We start from the raw sequence: 17,856 nt of genomic DNA, 5'->3' as shown, positions 1-17,856 counted from the left end.
ACCCAGGGTGAAGTATCGACGTGTTAAGATGCCACCCGTGGGGTTAGTGTATGACGTGTTAAGTGCACTAATGGATGTTATGAACTCCGACTGTCTTTCAAATACCGTCCCCTCGTTCGATTGGTTAACCATGGTTATTGTGTTGTAGTGTAGCATACTATATTATTCGGGTTATATATATATATATATATATATATATATATATATATATATATATATATATATATATATATATATATATATATATATATATATATATATATATATATATATATATGCCTTTGTTGTTGCTAGCTTGCGGTATTGGAGGTTACTAGCTTTATACTTGAGATTATAAGCTAATTGTGTTGCTAGCATGTATGCGGTATGTGAGTAAGTGATTGCAAGTAGGTATATTATATATGTATGTGTATAATTATTGCATTCACTAAGCGTTTTGCTTACCCTCTCGTTGTTTACCTTTTTATAGGCTCAAGCGTTGACAAGGGTAAGGGCATTCGATTGGATTAGAGATCCCGCTTGTTGTTTAGGGGACGCATTTGGGATTTGATAGCTTTTGGAGTTTGGCCGAGACTTGGGTAGTTTAACCCCCAAACACCATGCTCATAGTGACGTTTAAAAATTAAACTAATGTGGTCGAAACTCATGATTTGTACGAAACTCGTAAAACGGTTGATGTGGGCCCCATTTTGTAAAACTCGTTTCGATGTTGGAAATCTATTAGTTTTACTTATTTTGATATGTTGCGATAATTTGTTTCATTGAAAAGTGTCGGGAAGCGGATTTTTCGTACAAGTGTAAAGAAAACTGATCAGTCCCCGTTAGTTCAATTGGACGCCGTCCAAAAAGGCTGGACGCCGTTCAGGCCTTCAGTACTGGACGCCGTCCAGATGTACAGGTCCAGAAATTTTTTTTATGGCGTATTTTTGGTATAACGAAGTCGGGTCGTTACATGTTTGATGAAATGTTTAACATAATTTAGTTTATACGGTTGAGACTGTATTCTGAATGTTGCAGATTATCTATAATGGCTAGACATTTGATAAATTAGATGTCAAAGTTAGAAAAGGATGAATTCAAAATTCAAGAATGGACCGTTGATCCTGAAAAATATGTTTTAGAAAAGGCATGCCAATAGCATATATGTTTTCATCTACCTGGTGCACTTATTGATTCATTTAAATAGACATTATCATTGTTAGTACGATTACAGTCATTTTTTTCCTGACTACATACTTCATTATTTCAATATAGCCTTGCAGTTAACAACAAGTAATGGAGTATGTATCGTGTTAACACCTCTCTGATTCTGTTATATGTAATCAGTTAAAGTTTTCAGTTAAACTAACCTCGTGATATTTTTGTAGTTAGGTTGCCTCTATGGAGTAGAGTTTGTGGGTTGTAATGTCATTGCATATTACATGGTGAAGTTTTGACACCAACAACTAACTTTAGGAGCCTAATCAGTTGAACTTTGATAATATACTACAAACATATTATTTACATGGCCTCTTGGATCTTTATGCACTTTACACTGCTACTTTGCTTTAGAGTTTACCTTGTGGTTTAAGGTTTATGTGCTTCGTAATCGCTTTAAGGTATTGTTCTGCTTTTTCTTACTGTTTTTTTCTTTCGTTCGTAAATTTCGATTTCGTTAACTAATGGATCAATGATTTACACAAATATTGAGATCATCTTTGGGTGAGTCACTGGCTTTGTGGTACTCTTTTTCTTCTTCCATTCTTATGATTCATTTGTTCAAAACTCCCCTATATGTCACCCAAACATGTTTTTAAGTAATTAGTCTATGTTTATTTTGGTGGTTGTGGATCTTGATACCATATTAATCAGGCATATGCTTTATTTGCCTAATATATGAAAATTATTGGAATAGTTTCGCTCCTTGGCCCATTTCACTTTTACTAATGATCTGTATGTTGTTTTCTACTGGGGATGTGGACAGGTAAATGCACATATCTGGATGGACACGATTCTATAATACTTGTAAGTACACCATACCACTTACTACTTTTTATGGTTTATTATACAAGTTAGAATTGTTACTCGATAACGAGGATTTGTTATTTTGATGATGTTAATATATGGACTGATATTGGTGTACTTACTTTAAAACAACTGTTATGGTTATTTTAATAGTTCACAATTGTTATGATGGTGAACATAAGCTACATAATGCAAATCTCAAAATAAATCGATCGATTTCATGTCAGGTTAGTTTATGGTTATTAAATTGTTTACATCTTACTGTTTTTTTTCTATGGTGAAATGAATTTCTGAATCAATTTTGGTTACCTCAGATGCACCGATTGTGGTTGACAAACCATATATTCAGAGTTTGTTGAATACAACCTCAGAGACACTATTTTTTTGGTTTCAATCGCAAGAATTTCATGATGAATACAACCTTAGAGGTACCTCAGATTATTATTCAGGTTTTTTTTTTTTTTTTTAAATACAACCTCAGAATATTATTCAGGTTTTGTTAAATACAACCTCAGATTTTTTTTTTATGTTTTGATTCCTCTTTGTACAAGTTGTTTTAGGATATTAAATACATAATATCTTCGACATGTGTTAATGTTTACTATTTTGGTCCTCAGAGTTTCTGGCTTGGATGGATCGTGGGTTCATGGCCTTTATTTTGGGCACTTTTCATAAGTTTCCTTCTTGGGACTGCATATTCAATTAATGTGAGTTTATCTTGACCTTATACTTATGGTTTGGGTTTGTCTCAAATTCAAAATTGTTAAAATTTCTTCTTAAGACGATTATAAATTCTAGATACCGATGTTGCGATGGAAGAGATTGGATCTCGTGGCAGCAATGTGCATTGTAGCTGTAAGAGCTATAATTGTTCAAGTTGCATTTTACTTGCACATTCAGGTATTTTCTCTTGCTAAACCCATTTACTACATCCTATGCCTTCCAAAAATTGCAACAACCATAGCTTGATGTCCTCAGTATAATATCTCATGAAAACATATCCGTAGTTAATGATGGCAAGAACGGCATATTGGGTATTGGGTCAAAAGAACGTCTTTTTTAGTACTTGTGGAAAGTTGTCCGTTTAGGAATTATGAACATGAAGTTCATGAATGGATGATGTTGAATAATGAAATTAGGTGATGTATAATTTAAAAATAGACGGAATAAAGATGCATGTAATTTTGAGGGAAAACTTTGTTTGCATATGATCTCTTTAAAAGAACCATAAATGCTCACTGCCGTTTTGATATTGTAATAGTAGCTTACATACAGGTACACCATACTCTGGTTATAAGTTTTGTCAATAGTACTGAAGGAAAAATTTGTTCTTCTATATATGAACCATCAAATTTTGAAACTTTATGTGATACATATATGTTAAAATGGGTAGTTAAACTGGTGAATAGTATTTAATGATATCTATTGATTAAATTCTATTAAAGACATGTAATCTTAACTTTGATTGCTCAGAATTTACTTATTTTGTAGTTTAAGTTGATTTCAATTTTTATCCCAATATATTCAATTTTTGTGAACATGGGTTCAACATTGCAATTTTGTAGCATTTGAATAGTTATGTATGTATGTATATTGTTAATGGTCATTGTTTGTGTACAATCAAATAAAAAACAAACCTCATATCCGTAAATTGATGAGGGGCAATTAAAGAGTATGTATATTCAGAAAAGTTTATCGATTTATACATCAATGTCATATACTGGACGGACAAACCCACTACTTCAAGCGTTTGCTTTATTGGTTTAGTTAATAATGATTTTTCATGGGTATTGTAATTCATTATCGTCGTAAATATCTAAATACACGACATATTTAGTTATTTACGTATATTAGTTATTGGATTGATAAGATGTTTTTAATGTGTATTTAGTTACGGAGTATTTCATAAAATTGGATCGGAGGGGTATTACTTATTGGTTTGAGTTGGATGGTGATATTAGTATTAATATTAGGGTTTATGACACTAACGGTGATGATTGCAGGATTAATGATGAACATGATCTGGAAAATGAGAGTGAAATTGGTGGTCGTGATGGTGGTTCAGTTAGGGTTACAGATGATGATGATGATGGTACAATGAAAAGCTATCATTATCCAGCAAGACCTGATGCTGAAGACTGCTCTTACTATATTAGAACTGACAGTTCAATGTTCTTCTATCTTCTTCTGACAGTCCATTCTTTTAAAGCTTTGAAAGTTGGAGAGAATGCCCACGGAATGTAATTACAGTAGTGAAATATGATGAATGTTGTTATATGAAATGGAGTGTAATCAGATTGGTTCAATTGTTAATGGGTTTGTTATGGGTCAAAACAAGTTGGATTGGTTCAAAACCTTCTCTTTTCCAAAATTTTTGAGTTTTTTTTTTTTTAATACTGTATATCATGAATATCTTTACAGTTCATATAGTAATCCAATTTTTTATTATATTAATTTAATAAATTAACATGTATGAATTTATTGTAAATTTGTATTTGTATCCTACAGTCTCAATACGAACGCTTTTAAAAACTTCGTACTATTTTATAGAGTTGCAGTGCAACGCACGGGCTCTTAAAGACTAGTATATATATATATATATATATATATATATATATATATATATACACACACACACACACACAGTAGGTTTTAGAGCCCGTGCGTTGCACGGGTGGATAAAAAACCGTGCAAATTATTAGAGCCCGTGTGTTGCACAGTGAGTAAAATAATCGTGCAAAATCAATTGATTGTTTCAAAAAATTATTCTTTTGAGTCTAAGAGCCCGTGAAGTTGTCAAATTTTAAAAATGGTTTTGTGTCGTGTTAATAACTTAACGGCTATAATTTTTTTTTTTTATTTCTCAACCGTGCAAAATTATTAGAGCCCATGTGTTACACGATGGGTAAAATAATCATGCAAAATCAATTAATTTTTTTAAATAATTATTCTTTTGAGTTAAAGAGTCCGTAGTGTTAAAAAAATTTAAAAGTAGTTTTAGGTGGTGTTAGTAACTTATTAATTTTATATATATATATATATATATATATATATATATATATATATATATATATATATATATATATATATATATATATATATATATATATTATTTCTAGTTCACTTAGATTATTTAATAATTTAATTTCGTTTGAATTACTATTAGTATGTATCGTATTGGATTGATATTTCAACATCAACATCAAATCATAAATCTTATCCTTTAAATTAGGAAATTATTATATTGAACTATTAAGATAAAATTGGCCACTTTAATAAGAGCCCGTGATTTATTATATTTATTATAATCCCATTGCAATTAGAAGTTACAGAGTAATTTTCCGACCTGTTAATTTCTTGTTTACAGAGTAATTTCTTGTTTAATAATATATATAAATATAGATATATAGATATAATATATAGATACAAACATCCTAAAATAACTTTCAACCACAATTCACAAAAAAAAAAACTTTTGATTTATATATATGTATAGAAGATATATATAGGGTAAGGTTCTTGTACAAAGTTACTTAAAATACAAAGGGTAAGGAGCAATATGAGCCATTGGATCAATTAGATTTCAAAATTATTAAAATACATTTTATTGTAATTTATTTCAAAAATAAATATTAATCAGGGGCATAGAAGACTTTTACGCATAATTTTTTAAATTGTCAATTTTCAAATGTAGATTAAATTTACTTTGCTATTTACATACAATATACTAAACTGTTATTTTTCCGCTAATCAAACTCGAACATTTCAATTTTCTTGTTCATAATTAAAATTGATAAATGCTTATTTATATTTGTAAAAGTCATGCATGTGCTTAAAAGTATTTGTTTTATAATTAACGATGTAAATCTATCAATCAACCCTTTACAAAATTGATACACATACCGTAAAAATTCGATATAACGAGAATATGATACAATAAGAATTTGATACGATAACAATTGGTGATGCACGTGTCATATATGTTCGATACATATGTCTTAAAATTCAATACATCGGTCTTCAATCTGTTTTGTTTAGCTTAGTGAAGTTCTAGCTTGCTGCCACCTTTGCAGCGTTCGTGTATGTTTGGCTGCCCAAATTGCAGCCCTCCTTCGTACAGTTCGTGATTTTTTAATAATATTATACTTTTCTAAAAAAAAACAAAAATAAAAATTAACATTCTTGTTCAACACTCCGTATATGACACACACTGATTATTCGTATATACTCAATGATGCATAATGATTTTTGCTTTCCTATTAATTAAAAAAAATGATACACATACAATATACAATATGGTGAAACATCATACATTATACATATAACGAATTATAACATAGTGTTTTGATACAATGATACAACGTAATGATTTGATACATAGTAATTTGATACACCGTAGGTCACTATCTTCTTTGTCAGAGATACCATATAAATGAAATTAACATCACTTATTTTGTTCGTCAATGATTCAATTTGTATCTTCCATAGGTAATTTTAAAATGCAAAAGAAAGAACATGAATATAATAAATAACTTACCTTGTACAGAAAAGCAATAACCGTCAATCTATAATCATGGCGCTGTCACGGTTACATCCTTGACTAGTAATTCAAAATTCATATTTAAGACTTTGACTAAAAAGCCCTTTTAATTATAAATATCATTTTACTTTAGAAAAGACACATGTCATTCTATGTATGGCAACTTACCATAATGTATTATAAGACTCGATGTAGATGAACTAATCCCTATATATATATATATATATATATATATATATATATATATATATATATATATATATATATATATATATATATATATATATATATATATATATATATATATAATTTGGTCTACCAAACCTTTTTCTTATGTTGCCCAACTTTGTGCGGTGTTAAATTTATAATCATTTGATATTTGTAGAATGAAAGACAAGTACTTATTAACACGATTAAGTATGCTTAAACGTAGACAAAGTGCCAACGGACTCTCATCACCCTCACCCTCACATGTGTTGGGAGGACACCAATAGAACCAAGTGTGTCCTTACCCGTCCTCATCCATTTGGTGCTGCAATTCGTTTTCATTTGGTACATGTCAGGGCGATGGATGTGGGATTTGAATAAATGGATTGTACATATAGTTTTAATACTTATACATTAGTTTATTTAAATGATATACTGGAGTGACAGTTCTTTTAAAAAAATATATGTCACGGATGACAATGTTGTGTCATTGTTCTGTCATGGGAAGGAGTTTGAGGAGGTGATCGCGTAACGTTGATGTGACATTTTGCACTTGAGAGGAAATTTTGTTATGATCAAGAGTGGTCTTAGGACACTATTGTATCAAACTCTTCACAATTTTTGTCAGACTTTTCACTATTTTGGTTAGGGGTTATAGGAGGAGAAGAATTTTGTGGATTAAGATTTAATGGCAGTTGAAGAATAAGGGTTTGGTAGACCAAATTTCAAAGAAATGTTTCAAAGAAATTCTAATAATTGGATATTTAGATTTCTGATAACAACCAGAAAATAAATATACTTTCAGAAAAGTTGGCAGAAAAAAGATCCAACAATAAAGGCAGTAGTTAACATTTCAATTTTTTTTTTTTTTTTTTCAATGTAATTCAGAAGGTAAACAACAATGTTGGCACCTAATATAATAAAACACCAACAAGCAATACACTATTTTGATACTCACAAAAATGTTCTAACTTGCATTGACTACAAATTTATCCAGGTGACTCTCTTTACAAAAATACCACCAAATAGAACTTCTCAGAGCATTTCTTGCGGTCATCTGCATTTCTAAAAAATCAAAATAAAAAATATATCCCTCGCCGTCATTCAAATCTGAAAATACAGATAATTTAACAACACCATTAACATGTTAAAAAAAAAATTAATAAAAAAAAAAAAAAAAAAAAAAATTCGCATTGATGTTGCATTTGTAGAGGTGACAAACTTTGGTTGTGTTCTACCTCATTAATGTAGTAATAATTTTATTGACGTAAATTATGACTGATGTGATGATTAAGTAAAAAGTCAAAACCAGAAACTTTTATCGGGTCAAACCAACCTGATGCAGGCCAAACCAAGAAAACGACTAGGTTAAACCCAAACCTGTTTATAAATCAAATGACCAGTTTTAAACTGTAACACACACACAACCCACCCATATTATCACCTCTAAATATTTGTAAAAAAGAAAACAAACCCACCTCGTATCATAAGTCTTTCTGATGTTTTCTTTCCTAATTTGGCTACCATAACAAACCACAAAACTCTCAGCTTCTTTTGTTTCTTGCTTCAGCTTTCCAATTCCTGCCACTTGGCGCACTCGAGTGTTCTTTAGTTTCTAAAACAACATTTGACTGATTTTCAGAATGTTGCGGGTCCGTACTTGCAGATGTACAACTGCCAGTATTTTGTTGTTCTGGTTGTTGTTGTTGTTGTTTTAGTAAATGTGCCCTTCTGGCATCTTTTTTCCAGTTTCTTGGACTGTAGACACGAGTTACTACGTTAACAAGAGTATCGTCGACTTGGGTTTCATTGACTTGTAGTTGGCTAGGTTGACTGATCGAGCACGTTTTCTTCAAATCCGCTTCTTGACGCTTTCTAGCCCTATACCTGCGTTGTCGTTCTCTATTCTTTATACGACGAGCTATTACTTCGGGATCATTATCGTCAAATGGAACAATTTGCATAGTATTCATGGTTGACATATTGAAAGCATTATTATGACCATTTTCCATTTCAAGTGGAGGTTGGAACATCTGCAAACAAGTTTAATAAATGGATAAGAGTTGATATTTCACATGTTCTGACTTCAAAAGTCAAACAAAGTATTTTTAAGTTCAAAACTAAAAATAAATATGAAAATCATGATTCTACACTTATAAATTACATCCAAGTAATGTTAACAGATTATAATCTGTACCAAAAATATGTGGAACAAACATATACGTATTGATTTGGCAACTACAAGTTTAACATTCAAAGTCAAAGGATGAGAATATTAAGAGACTGAATTACTGAAACAATGTGTTTATACCTCCAGAATTACTTAGTTTCATCATTTAGCTAAATAATAAAAGTCCACTTTTAGAAGTGCAAGCTTTAAAAGTTAATACTCGAAAAGTTCGGATTTATTTGTGGCGATTGTGTATAGAAAGTTAACATTGTTGGTAAGTAGTGAACTCATAACTAACACCTATGGGAACAATGTCTCATGATTAGCATTGCTCATACATAGAGGTGGAAAAATGGGCAAGTTGGGTAATGGGTCATAACAAGTAACTTTGTATGTGTAAGCCAGATTGACCCAAAACAGTCCTTTTGGGAAACATCCAACATGTTCGACACTTCTACCCACTTGACCTTTTCCTTCAAAGCTAGTTCTTTATCTCTTTCTAATTATATTTTATTTTCTTATCCGTTGAACTCAGTATACCAATCTATAAGTTAATGGGTAGAATTTGTCACCTCTACTAGTACATCACTAAAATGCACTGGCGAATCCAGCATGGAACTCAATGGGGTCCCAAAAAAAAATTTCAAAGCCAAATTATACTTAAAGGGTACTTTAGTGGTTATTTACCTCCAAAAAAAACCATAAATCCTAAAAATATATAGGGTCGTAGTGTCCTATACAATTTGAAGGATACATCCTAAAAATATATGGGGTCGTGGTGTCCAAGGACCCCACCCTCATAGAAGTAGACTCGCCCCTGCTAGCATGCTACGTTCTTTTAGATTACAAGCTAAATAAATTCTTCTAGAAAATAGCCTTAAATATGTATTATTAAGTGACTAAAGCATATAACAGTAGGCATTCTAATTGCTAGGTATTGGGTATACCTTTTTAGGGAGGCCCATATTATGCGACATAGTCTGTCTTCTAGAACCGCATTATAGTGCACAAATGTTTATAGCCGTATTTATATTTAAGGAAATAAAAAAAACAATCTACAGGGGATGCATTTAATGACCATACATGTATCGAAAGTGCATAATCAAGTCCTAGAACGCAATACGCATTTAAAAGCGAACAATCATTAGGACCCATAAGAAAGCAATAAGCACATCGTGTGGTTGTCTAATTAGCTACTCTTAAGATCCCTTCTGATACAGTAGGAGTGAATGGATCGACTAAAAACAAGCGTACACACACTTATAGGCAGAGGCGATTCTAAGTGTAGACCCGTGGGGTCACGGGACACCGCTAGTTTAAAAATTTTTAGTAGAAAATACTATATAAATTGTATAGGACACCACTAAATTTAAATGTATGACCCCATATATTTTTTAAATCTATAGTTTTTTCTTTTGAATTGTATAGAACACCACTAAATTATACTGCTCGAATCCCATATATTTTTCGAATTTCTAATTTTTTTGAAGGTAAACTATCACTAAAAATAACAATTTAATATAATTGGTACTAAAAAAAAAAAATTACGGGACCCCACTGAGTTACAATCCTGGAATCGCCACTGCTTATAGGACTTTCGCACAAAATTACCATCAACTGTAGAAGAATACTGATAAAAATCGCATCGAAAAAAAATAAGGGGAGATTCTGAATTTATCAAAAATACACCATTCCATTTCGAATTAAACACAACTAATTGACTTAGATCATGTGACACAATTTCTGTTTTTGCAAATGAATTGGTTTAACTAAGTGAAAATTTTGTGTAGGATAATTAATATTATTAAGTATAAAATACAAAGATCACTAGAATTATTCTCATAACTACATTTATCCTTCAATTTTTACAAATATAATAAAATGTAGAATCTAAATATACATCAGAAGGGATACAATTGCCAAAATCCAATTCATTTTCATATTAAAAAATAAATAAAAAAAAAAAAAAATACAGCTCCTATAAAAAGTAAATGCTCCAAAAACTGTACATGTTCAGGTATATCAAAAAACAATCCAAATATCAAGAAATCTATTTATATAAATGTAGATATTATATCACACCCTAGATTTCGAACAGAAAATGCAATTATAATCAAAATACCCATTTAGATTTATGAAATAAAGATCAAAACTTGAAACGAAAAAAAAGGGGGAAATGAATTACCTTCAAAGGAATTAATAAGCCAACAAGATCCAGCCAATCATTCGAGTTAAATGAATCGATTTATTTGTTGTGATTATAAAATTTGATCGATTTAACACAAATTGTTGGCAAGTCTTTCGCTCTTAAAATGACCTGGGAATTTGGACTCTCAAATAACGTAAGTACCAAGTTTTTTTTTTCTGGAAAAAAAGGGAAAAATGTGTCGCATAGTATTTTCTAAACAATAACTATAACCACTCTAGTAAAACAACCGATTACTCGCCGATTGATTCTCGATTAATCATTTTTAAGAACAATATGTTCCGAATCACCAAACTCGGTTGAATTAATCGGCCAACGTCAATTGATGGTTCAAAATCGAATTTGGTAATCAAAGTTGGTTAAAGTCAAAATTGCTCAACATTTTAACATGAATTTAAACTTGAACTTTATAGTTTTTGCATAAAATGAACAGTTTTAGACAATTGTTTTAAAGTTTATATTTATGTTTATGGTTTTCTCCTATATTTACACATATAATTTTTGAAATTTAATATTTAAATGTATACAGTATAATTCGATTAATCCTCGAATTACCGATTACTCGTTCCAAAGTCCCACCGAATAAATCCATGAATAGCGAATTTTGCAACCTTGACTATAACTATAACTACAACTATAACAACTATTATTGTTAGCACTTACTAATTCTATAAAATAATAAATTAATAATAATTATTTGATGGTGATGTAAATGTGATTTATACTTCATGTAATAATAATGTAATAATAATAATAATAATAATAATAATAATAATAATAATAATAATAATAATAATAATAATAATAATAATAATAATAATAATAATAATAATAATAATAATAGTAGTAGTAGTAGTAGTAATAATAATAATAATAATAATAATAATAATAATAATAATAATAATAATAATAATAATAATAATAATAATAATAATAATAAATATATTTATTTGCCACATCTTACTTTCTATTATATTATCAAAATAATAAATTTAATTTAGAATACATGTAAATGTTTTTTTTTAACAGCGATTGAGATCACCTCAGGGGGACTAAACCACCCGTTGTGATCATCTCCCGTTTCGACTATGCCGATGCAGCGATAATAACCCCACCCCCATCTCTGTTCGGGAGGAAACCTTGAAACCGATCTAAGGGCACGGCCAAGTAAAGGCTCCTCCCTTTACCCCCAAACGATGGAAAAGGTGTCATGAGTAGATACTTCATGCCATAGGTGGATAATTGTAATATCTGTTTTATACTATTTTTGTATGTTACCTGTCATTTCCTCCTCATAAACACATAATTACATTACAAATTTCTTTATAATACAACCTTTTAGTTTATAATGTACAGTGATTTTAATATATATTTAAAAAAATATATGTAATACTCATATGTGTTTATGACGGGAAATATGAGTCTCAATTTTTTTTTTTTAATTAATTCCCTTTATAGTACACTTATCTATTCATATATCTTACAAATTTTATTAAATGTTTATTTAAGTTGCAAGAAGTGATGATATATTAATAAACTTACTTAATTTAATTACATGTATAATATATGAGAGTAGTATAATATTCCCTACGTCCTGAAAATGTATCCTTCAACAAAAAAAGTTCAATTTAAGATACATTATTTAATTATTCATTTTGCCCTCATTTAATAGTATCTATAATAATAATAATAATAATTAATTTTGTTACTTCAACAGAGTTATCATATTTATAAATAAATTGTTATTTTAAAATTTACCTTTTCCGTTGATAAAAGAATAGGTGTGGAACTTTAGTGCTTCTTCCTATAATCTCCATTCTTTCTTTTCATCCTAAACACTTTTCTGTGTCATTCAAATTCTTATTTTCCAACACCACTTTCACCTTTCATTCTTGTAATTTTTCAACTCTTAATTCTCCTTACGTTCTGTTTACATTTTGATCTTACGTTTGTAACTTTTTGCTAAGTCAATAAAAGTAACTAAGAAGAAAAAAGTTACTACTTCTTTATGTTTCTTGTTTCAAATTTCATTCATTTCATCAGATTTTTGGTTTTAGGATTGTATGCTTTAGCAAAAATGAACAACCACAATCATTTTGGTAATACACAAGATGATCATTTGGGTCTAAGATGAAGGAATTAGCATAAATGTAGCGGAGTACAGATCAGGATCAAAGTAATTTAATTTCCAAATTCAGCAATAAGCTTATGTTTATAGCATAATATCCAAATTCAACAACTCAGCGAAACCAAGACATCAAAAATCCAGAACCATTAAGTAGCAAATACATTTATAGTAGTACAAAATATCAGCTAGTCCTTGCTACAATTTCAACAATGTATTCCATTGCCATTGAACTTGATAACAACTAAATTTCAACGCACAATCCAATTTTCGATAACAGAGGTTTCTAGCATGTTTAACACTTACCTCTTCCTACCACCGCGTTCTCTTAAAGACAAAGAAAGCATTTCACCTGCACCAACGTTGTAATACGCGAGTGATAAGTTGTCCTTCAAAAAACCAGCTTTCCCACTCAATTTCTGTTTGTTAGCAGGTAACTGAATATCTCCAGCAATCTTCTCTTTCAAACTGCTTACTGTCTCAGACAGGGACTGAACTGTAATTTCCAGTATTTGTCCTTTCAGATTTCCTTCATCTACATTCGGCACTGACACAGTAATACGAACAGGTCCCTACAATACACCACACACGATAGCTTAATAAATCATTAAAGAAAGTAGTTACAAGAGAAATCAACTAATGATGTCACAAATTTAATGCAGAGGTGGATAACAAGGTCGAATAAAAGGTCAAATGAATAATTATTCGGAGCAGGTTTGGATGGCTAGGTTGAACCAAACACTTTTGTGCATATATACATTTTATTACTGTATATAATAATAATAATTATTAGTGTCAAACGTAATTTCAATAAAAATATTCTTTTCTGAAACGAAACGATATACAAAATTTTCTACACTAGAACTTATTATAGCCCACAACACTGATTTTGTAACGGATCAAAATGGGCAAGTTTTTGCTTACTTTTTGTCCGTTTCCTAAATAAATCACTAGTTTTGAACATTTAAAAGAAGTTATTTGTCTGATGAAGAATGAAATTTTGTTCAAGCTAATTTACACGATTTCGTTAACTTTAGAAATGCTTTGGCTCATGCACGACCCAGCCCATTTCCCTGAGCTAATTTGTTACATGTTTGACCCATAAATAGATATCTAACATAACCCAATTAAGACCCATTAGTAAGTGGGCCAAAATTCCCACCTCCAACAAATATTAAACTGAGATAGAAACAGTAAATTAGTTCTAAAGGATTTGTACCGGATGTTGAGCTAAGAACTGATCCTCAGGGACAAGCAAAGAATCATCAAGTCTTTGCTTCTTTGGCTCAGGTTCTTCAGGAAGTGGAGGAGGAGCTTCCTCAGGCGGCGGCGGTGGCGGCATTCCTAGCGGCATAGGTGGTGGACCCATGGGCGGCATACCATGTTGAGGCATATAAGGACGTGGTGCAAGTGGCGTGAACTGAGATCCTGGTGGTGGCGGCACTGGTTGATTCATTGGTGGTGGTGGCGGCCGATTCATCATGTAAGGCGGCGGCTGCTGACCGTAACCCATTTGCATTGGCGGCGGCGGTGGACGTAGATTCGTAACCATCATGTTCATTCCCGGCCCGGGTGGCGGCAGCACCATACCGCCGCTAGTTACAGTCGAGTACTGAGTATTACCTGGCCCACGAGGCAGATTCAACGCAAGCCCAGGTGGTGCTGGTAGCGGCCGAAGTGATGGAACCACCGGTCTAGGCGGCGGAGCTGCGGGTCCCGCAAGATTCCGCCCATCATCGATTTGTTCCTCTGTATTTTGGGTTAAAGCTTGAGTTGCAGTCCACCCTATACTACCCGTGTGCCCATCCCATATAACCTGTTTCGGTTGCTCATCGTTCTTTTTTTCAATTTCGGCCTTCACTGCATTAGAAACTTCTTCCTCTGTTGTCCCAAATATATCGGGCCGGGTTCGGGCCAGCCCAACGATATTTTTGGAAATTTCATCATCTTGAGCAAGTGTAGTTTCCCTAATCTTTGCAAACATTCTCTCCTTTTGTTCTTTGTATTTCGGGTCAATAAGAGAAATACGCATGTGTTCAGACATTTCATTAACCGGGATTAATTCATTAGTGATTGGTGAAACCACGTATTTAGTCGGGTTTCGTTCAGCCGGGACCCGATCCTCGGGCCTCTTCCAATTCTTCACGATCCTCATTGGCGGTTCATTTTCTTCCGAAATTACCCTTCCCTCTTTCTTTATATCATCATTATCATTATTCTCTTCAATACTTGCAGCCTGCATACCTTCTTGAACAAGTTGTACTTCTTCATCATCCATTTCCATTTCAACTTCCTTACCGGGCTCCACAACTTCTTCTTCCTCCATTGCTGATGTCATCTTGCTCCTTCTTATAACTTCTTCTAATGTCATTGGAGGAGGTAAATCATCATCTTCATCATCTGCAAAATCTATGTTTTCAACAACAACAAATTCATGCCAATCAATCTGAGACATTAACAATCTTTCTTGTTCAATCTCATCTTCAGCTTTTTGTCTCGCCTGTTCTTGAGACCGGTCCCACTCAAGCCGATGTAAGCAACGTTCAAGAACAGTAGTCATATCAGCAACATTCTTTTTCAACTTATCTGTTAAACCTTTAGGCGGCATTAATACTTTCGAGTACGCATCCGCGAGTGATGTGAAAAACATAAACATACTGTGTGTCGGCTTCAAAAAGTGAAACTGTGGATTGTTATTTTCTCTACTGGTCAAACCAGTCAAAAAAGATTTACCATTTCGCGCCACAAACTGTGCTGTTAACTTTATTATATCCAACTCCTCACCCGTTATGCCCTCGGGTAACCGAATCGTGTACTGTTCGGCCTCAGGGGGATCTAGAACTTTCTTAACGGGTCGAAATTTTGCTGACGGGTCATTTTGCTCGGTTGCAGACGGGTCACTTTGCTCAGCTGATGGAGCTGATTCTGTAGTAGGTGTTTCGGGCGGGTCAGTTAACTGTTGGCCCGGGGTTGAAGTTTGGGTCCGGAATTCAGTAAGTCGGTGCTGGTAATAGGCATGATACGGGTCAGAACCATTCAAAAAGTTGAACTTAGGATTACCAGCATTGTTAGCAATGATTCTTTTTTCAAACTCGGGCCCGTTTTTGGCTACAAAGCTTGCAGTTTTGTCTACAATGGTTCTGATATCTGGGGGAGGATGAATGATTCCTATAGTTCGAGTGTGGGTGGCAATTGATGCAGGAGCAGAATTTGAATTGTTTTGGTCATCAATGGCTTCTTGCATATGCTCGTCATTCGAGTCATTTTGTACTTGAGATGGAGGCAGGGGACCAAGGTCACCATCAGATGGTGGGGCTGGGAGGGGCAATATTGGCAATGAGCCCAACATTTTGTCAAAAAACGTTTCAAATTATAGTCTCACTCAACAAGATCTAGTTTCAATAGCAGTTTACCATATTCCAGAAGTTACCCTGCAAAAACCATAGTCATATGAAAACATTCAGAAAACGCGTATAATAACAAAACATCTACATAGAAATGGAATGAAGGTGAGTCTGATCAAAATATGCGTTTGGTTAGCACAGATTGAAAATGAGGGATTCAAAGAGAGCAGTTTGTATCAGGGAATAAAAAGGCAATCGTCATTATTGAAAATGAGTAGTTCGTTTAACATTATCACAAAATGAAAGTTAGCAGTTGTATAGGTGTACTCATTTAAGTTCCTATACAACTAATTGCCTGATATACAAAATACCTTGAATGCTTACATTTTAACCTTAACCGCATACCTTTTAATCAGAAAAAAGGCTAGATTTTATATCATATACATTGTTTGCATATTTATAAAAAAAAAACAAATACAAATTCAATCCAGTATATTGTCATATATTCATATTAAGAGTTGAAAATTATAAATAAAGCTTCTAATATTTATTATGTTCAAAAATTAACATCAAATAAATACTTCTACAATTCTACATATACAGGTCCCATACACATTTGTGATGAATTTCATATTACAGTTGTGTTCATCTAAAAATAGATTAAAAACATTAGAAACATGAATATCAGCTTACGGTTTATCCTAAAACATAGCATAGATGAAGTATCTAACATACATCAACAAAGTATAGTAACTCAAGAACGCCTGAAATATATTCATAAATAAACCCTAGATTTATAAAACGCACAGCAAAATATATAATAAACCTAGGTTTCAATAATTGATTGTGACCTAAATCAATAACAGAGAATTAACATTCAAATTTGACAGAAACAAATTGGTGAGATATGTTACCTCTGAACAACGAATTAAAGCGACGAACAGCGAGTCGAATTATTGTGTGAATCGCGATTTGTAACTGGTGACCTTAAATGCAACTCTTCTCTTATAAATTGGACTCACTACGAATGGGCTTTATTTATTATTGGGCCTTAACAAATACTCGTATTGCTTTCCACAAGGTACTGTCGGTTTGAGACTTTATTCTAGGGATGGCGACGAGCACAGATCCTCTCATCTCCATTCTTTTTTTTTTGAAAAGCAAGAAGGAGTTATATTAAACAATCACGAATAGTACATGTTACAAAAACAATACGAGTATCTCCATTCTTCATATGAACACCCCTAAATTACATACAGT

At 32.3% G+C, this 17,856-nt stretch overlaps 1 protein-coding gene across 1 annotated transcript; it reads right to left on the bottom strand.

Annotated features, from left to right (window-relative positions):
- Nucleotides 1-13,292: 13,292 nt before the first annotated feature.
- Nucleotides 13,293-17,653, bottom strand: LOC139856203 (probable splicing factor 3A subunit 1). The gene is made up of 3 exons (XM_071845456.1): nucleotides 17,511-17,653; nucleotides 14,472-16,683; nucleotides 13,293-13,824 (listed from the first exon to the last, which is right to left on the bottom strand). The coding sequence occupies exons 2-3, from the start codon at nucleotides 16,599-16,601 to the stop codon at nucleotides 13,555-13,557; spliced, it is 2,400 nt and encodes a 799-aa protein (XP_071701557.1). The 5' UTR covers nucleotides 16,602-16,683; nucleotides 17,511-17,653; the 3' UTR covers nucleotides 13,293-13,554.
- Nucleotides 17,654-17,856: the final 203 nt, after the last annotated feature.

The sequence above is a fragment of the Rutidosis leptorrhynchoides genome, chromosome 6 (genome assembly GCF_046630445.1).
Source record: "Rutidosis leptorrhynchoides isolate AG116_Rl617_1_P2 chromosome 6, CSIRO_AGI_Rlap_v1, whole genome shotgun sequence".
NCBI lineage: Eukaryota > Viridiplantae > Streptophyta > Magnoliopsida > Asterales > Asteraceae > Rutidosis > Rutidosis leptorrhynchoides.
Note: the sequence above shows the minus strand (reverse complement) of the source record. Positions and strands in the feature narration are given on the sequence as shown.

Bases quoted from the DNA above. Each gene is read 5' to 3' on its own strand.
- LOC139856203 (XM_071845456.1), bottom strand. From the start codon at position 16,601: ATGTTGGGCTCATTGCCAATATTGCCCCTCCCAGCCCCACCATCTGAT. The intron at 13,825-14,471 runs GTACAAATCCTT...GGTGTATTGTAG, and splicing joins AGTTCTTAGCTCAACATCCG to GGACCTGTTCGTATTACTGT.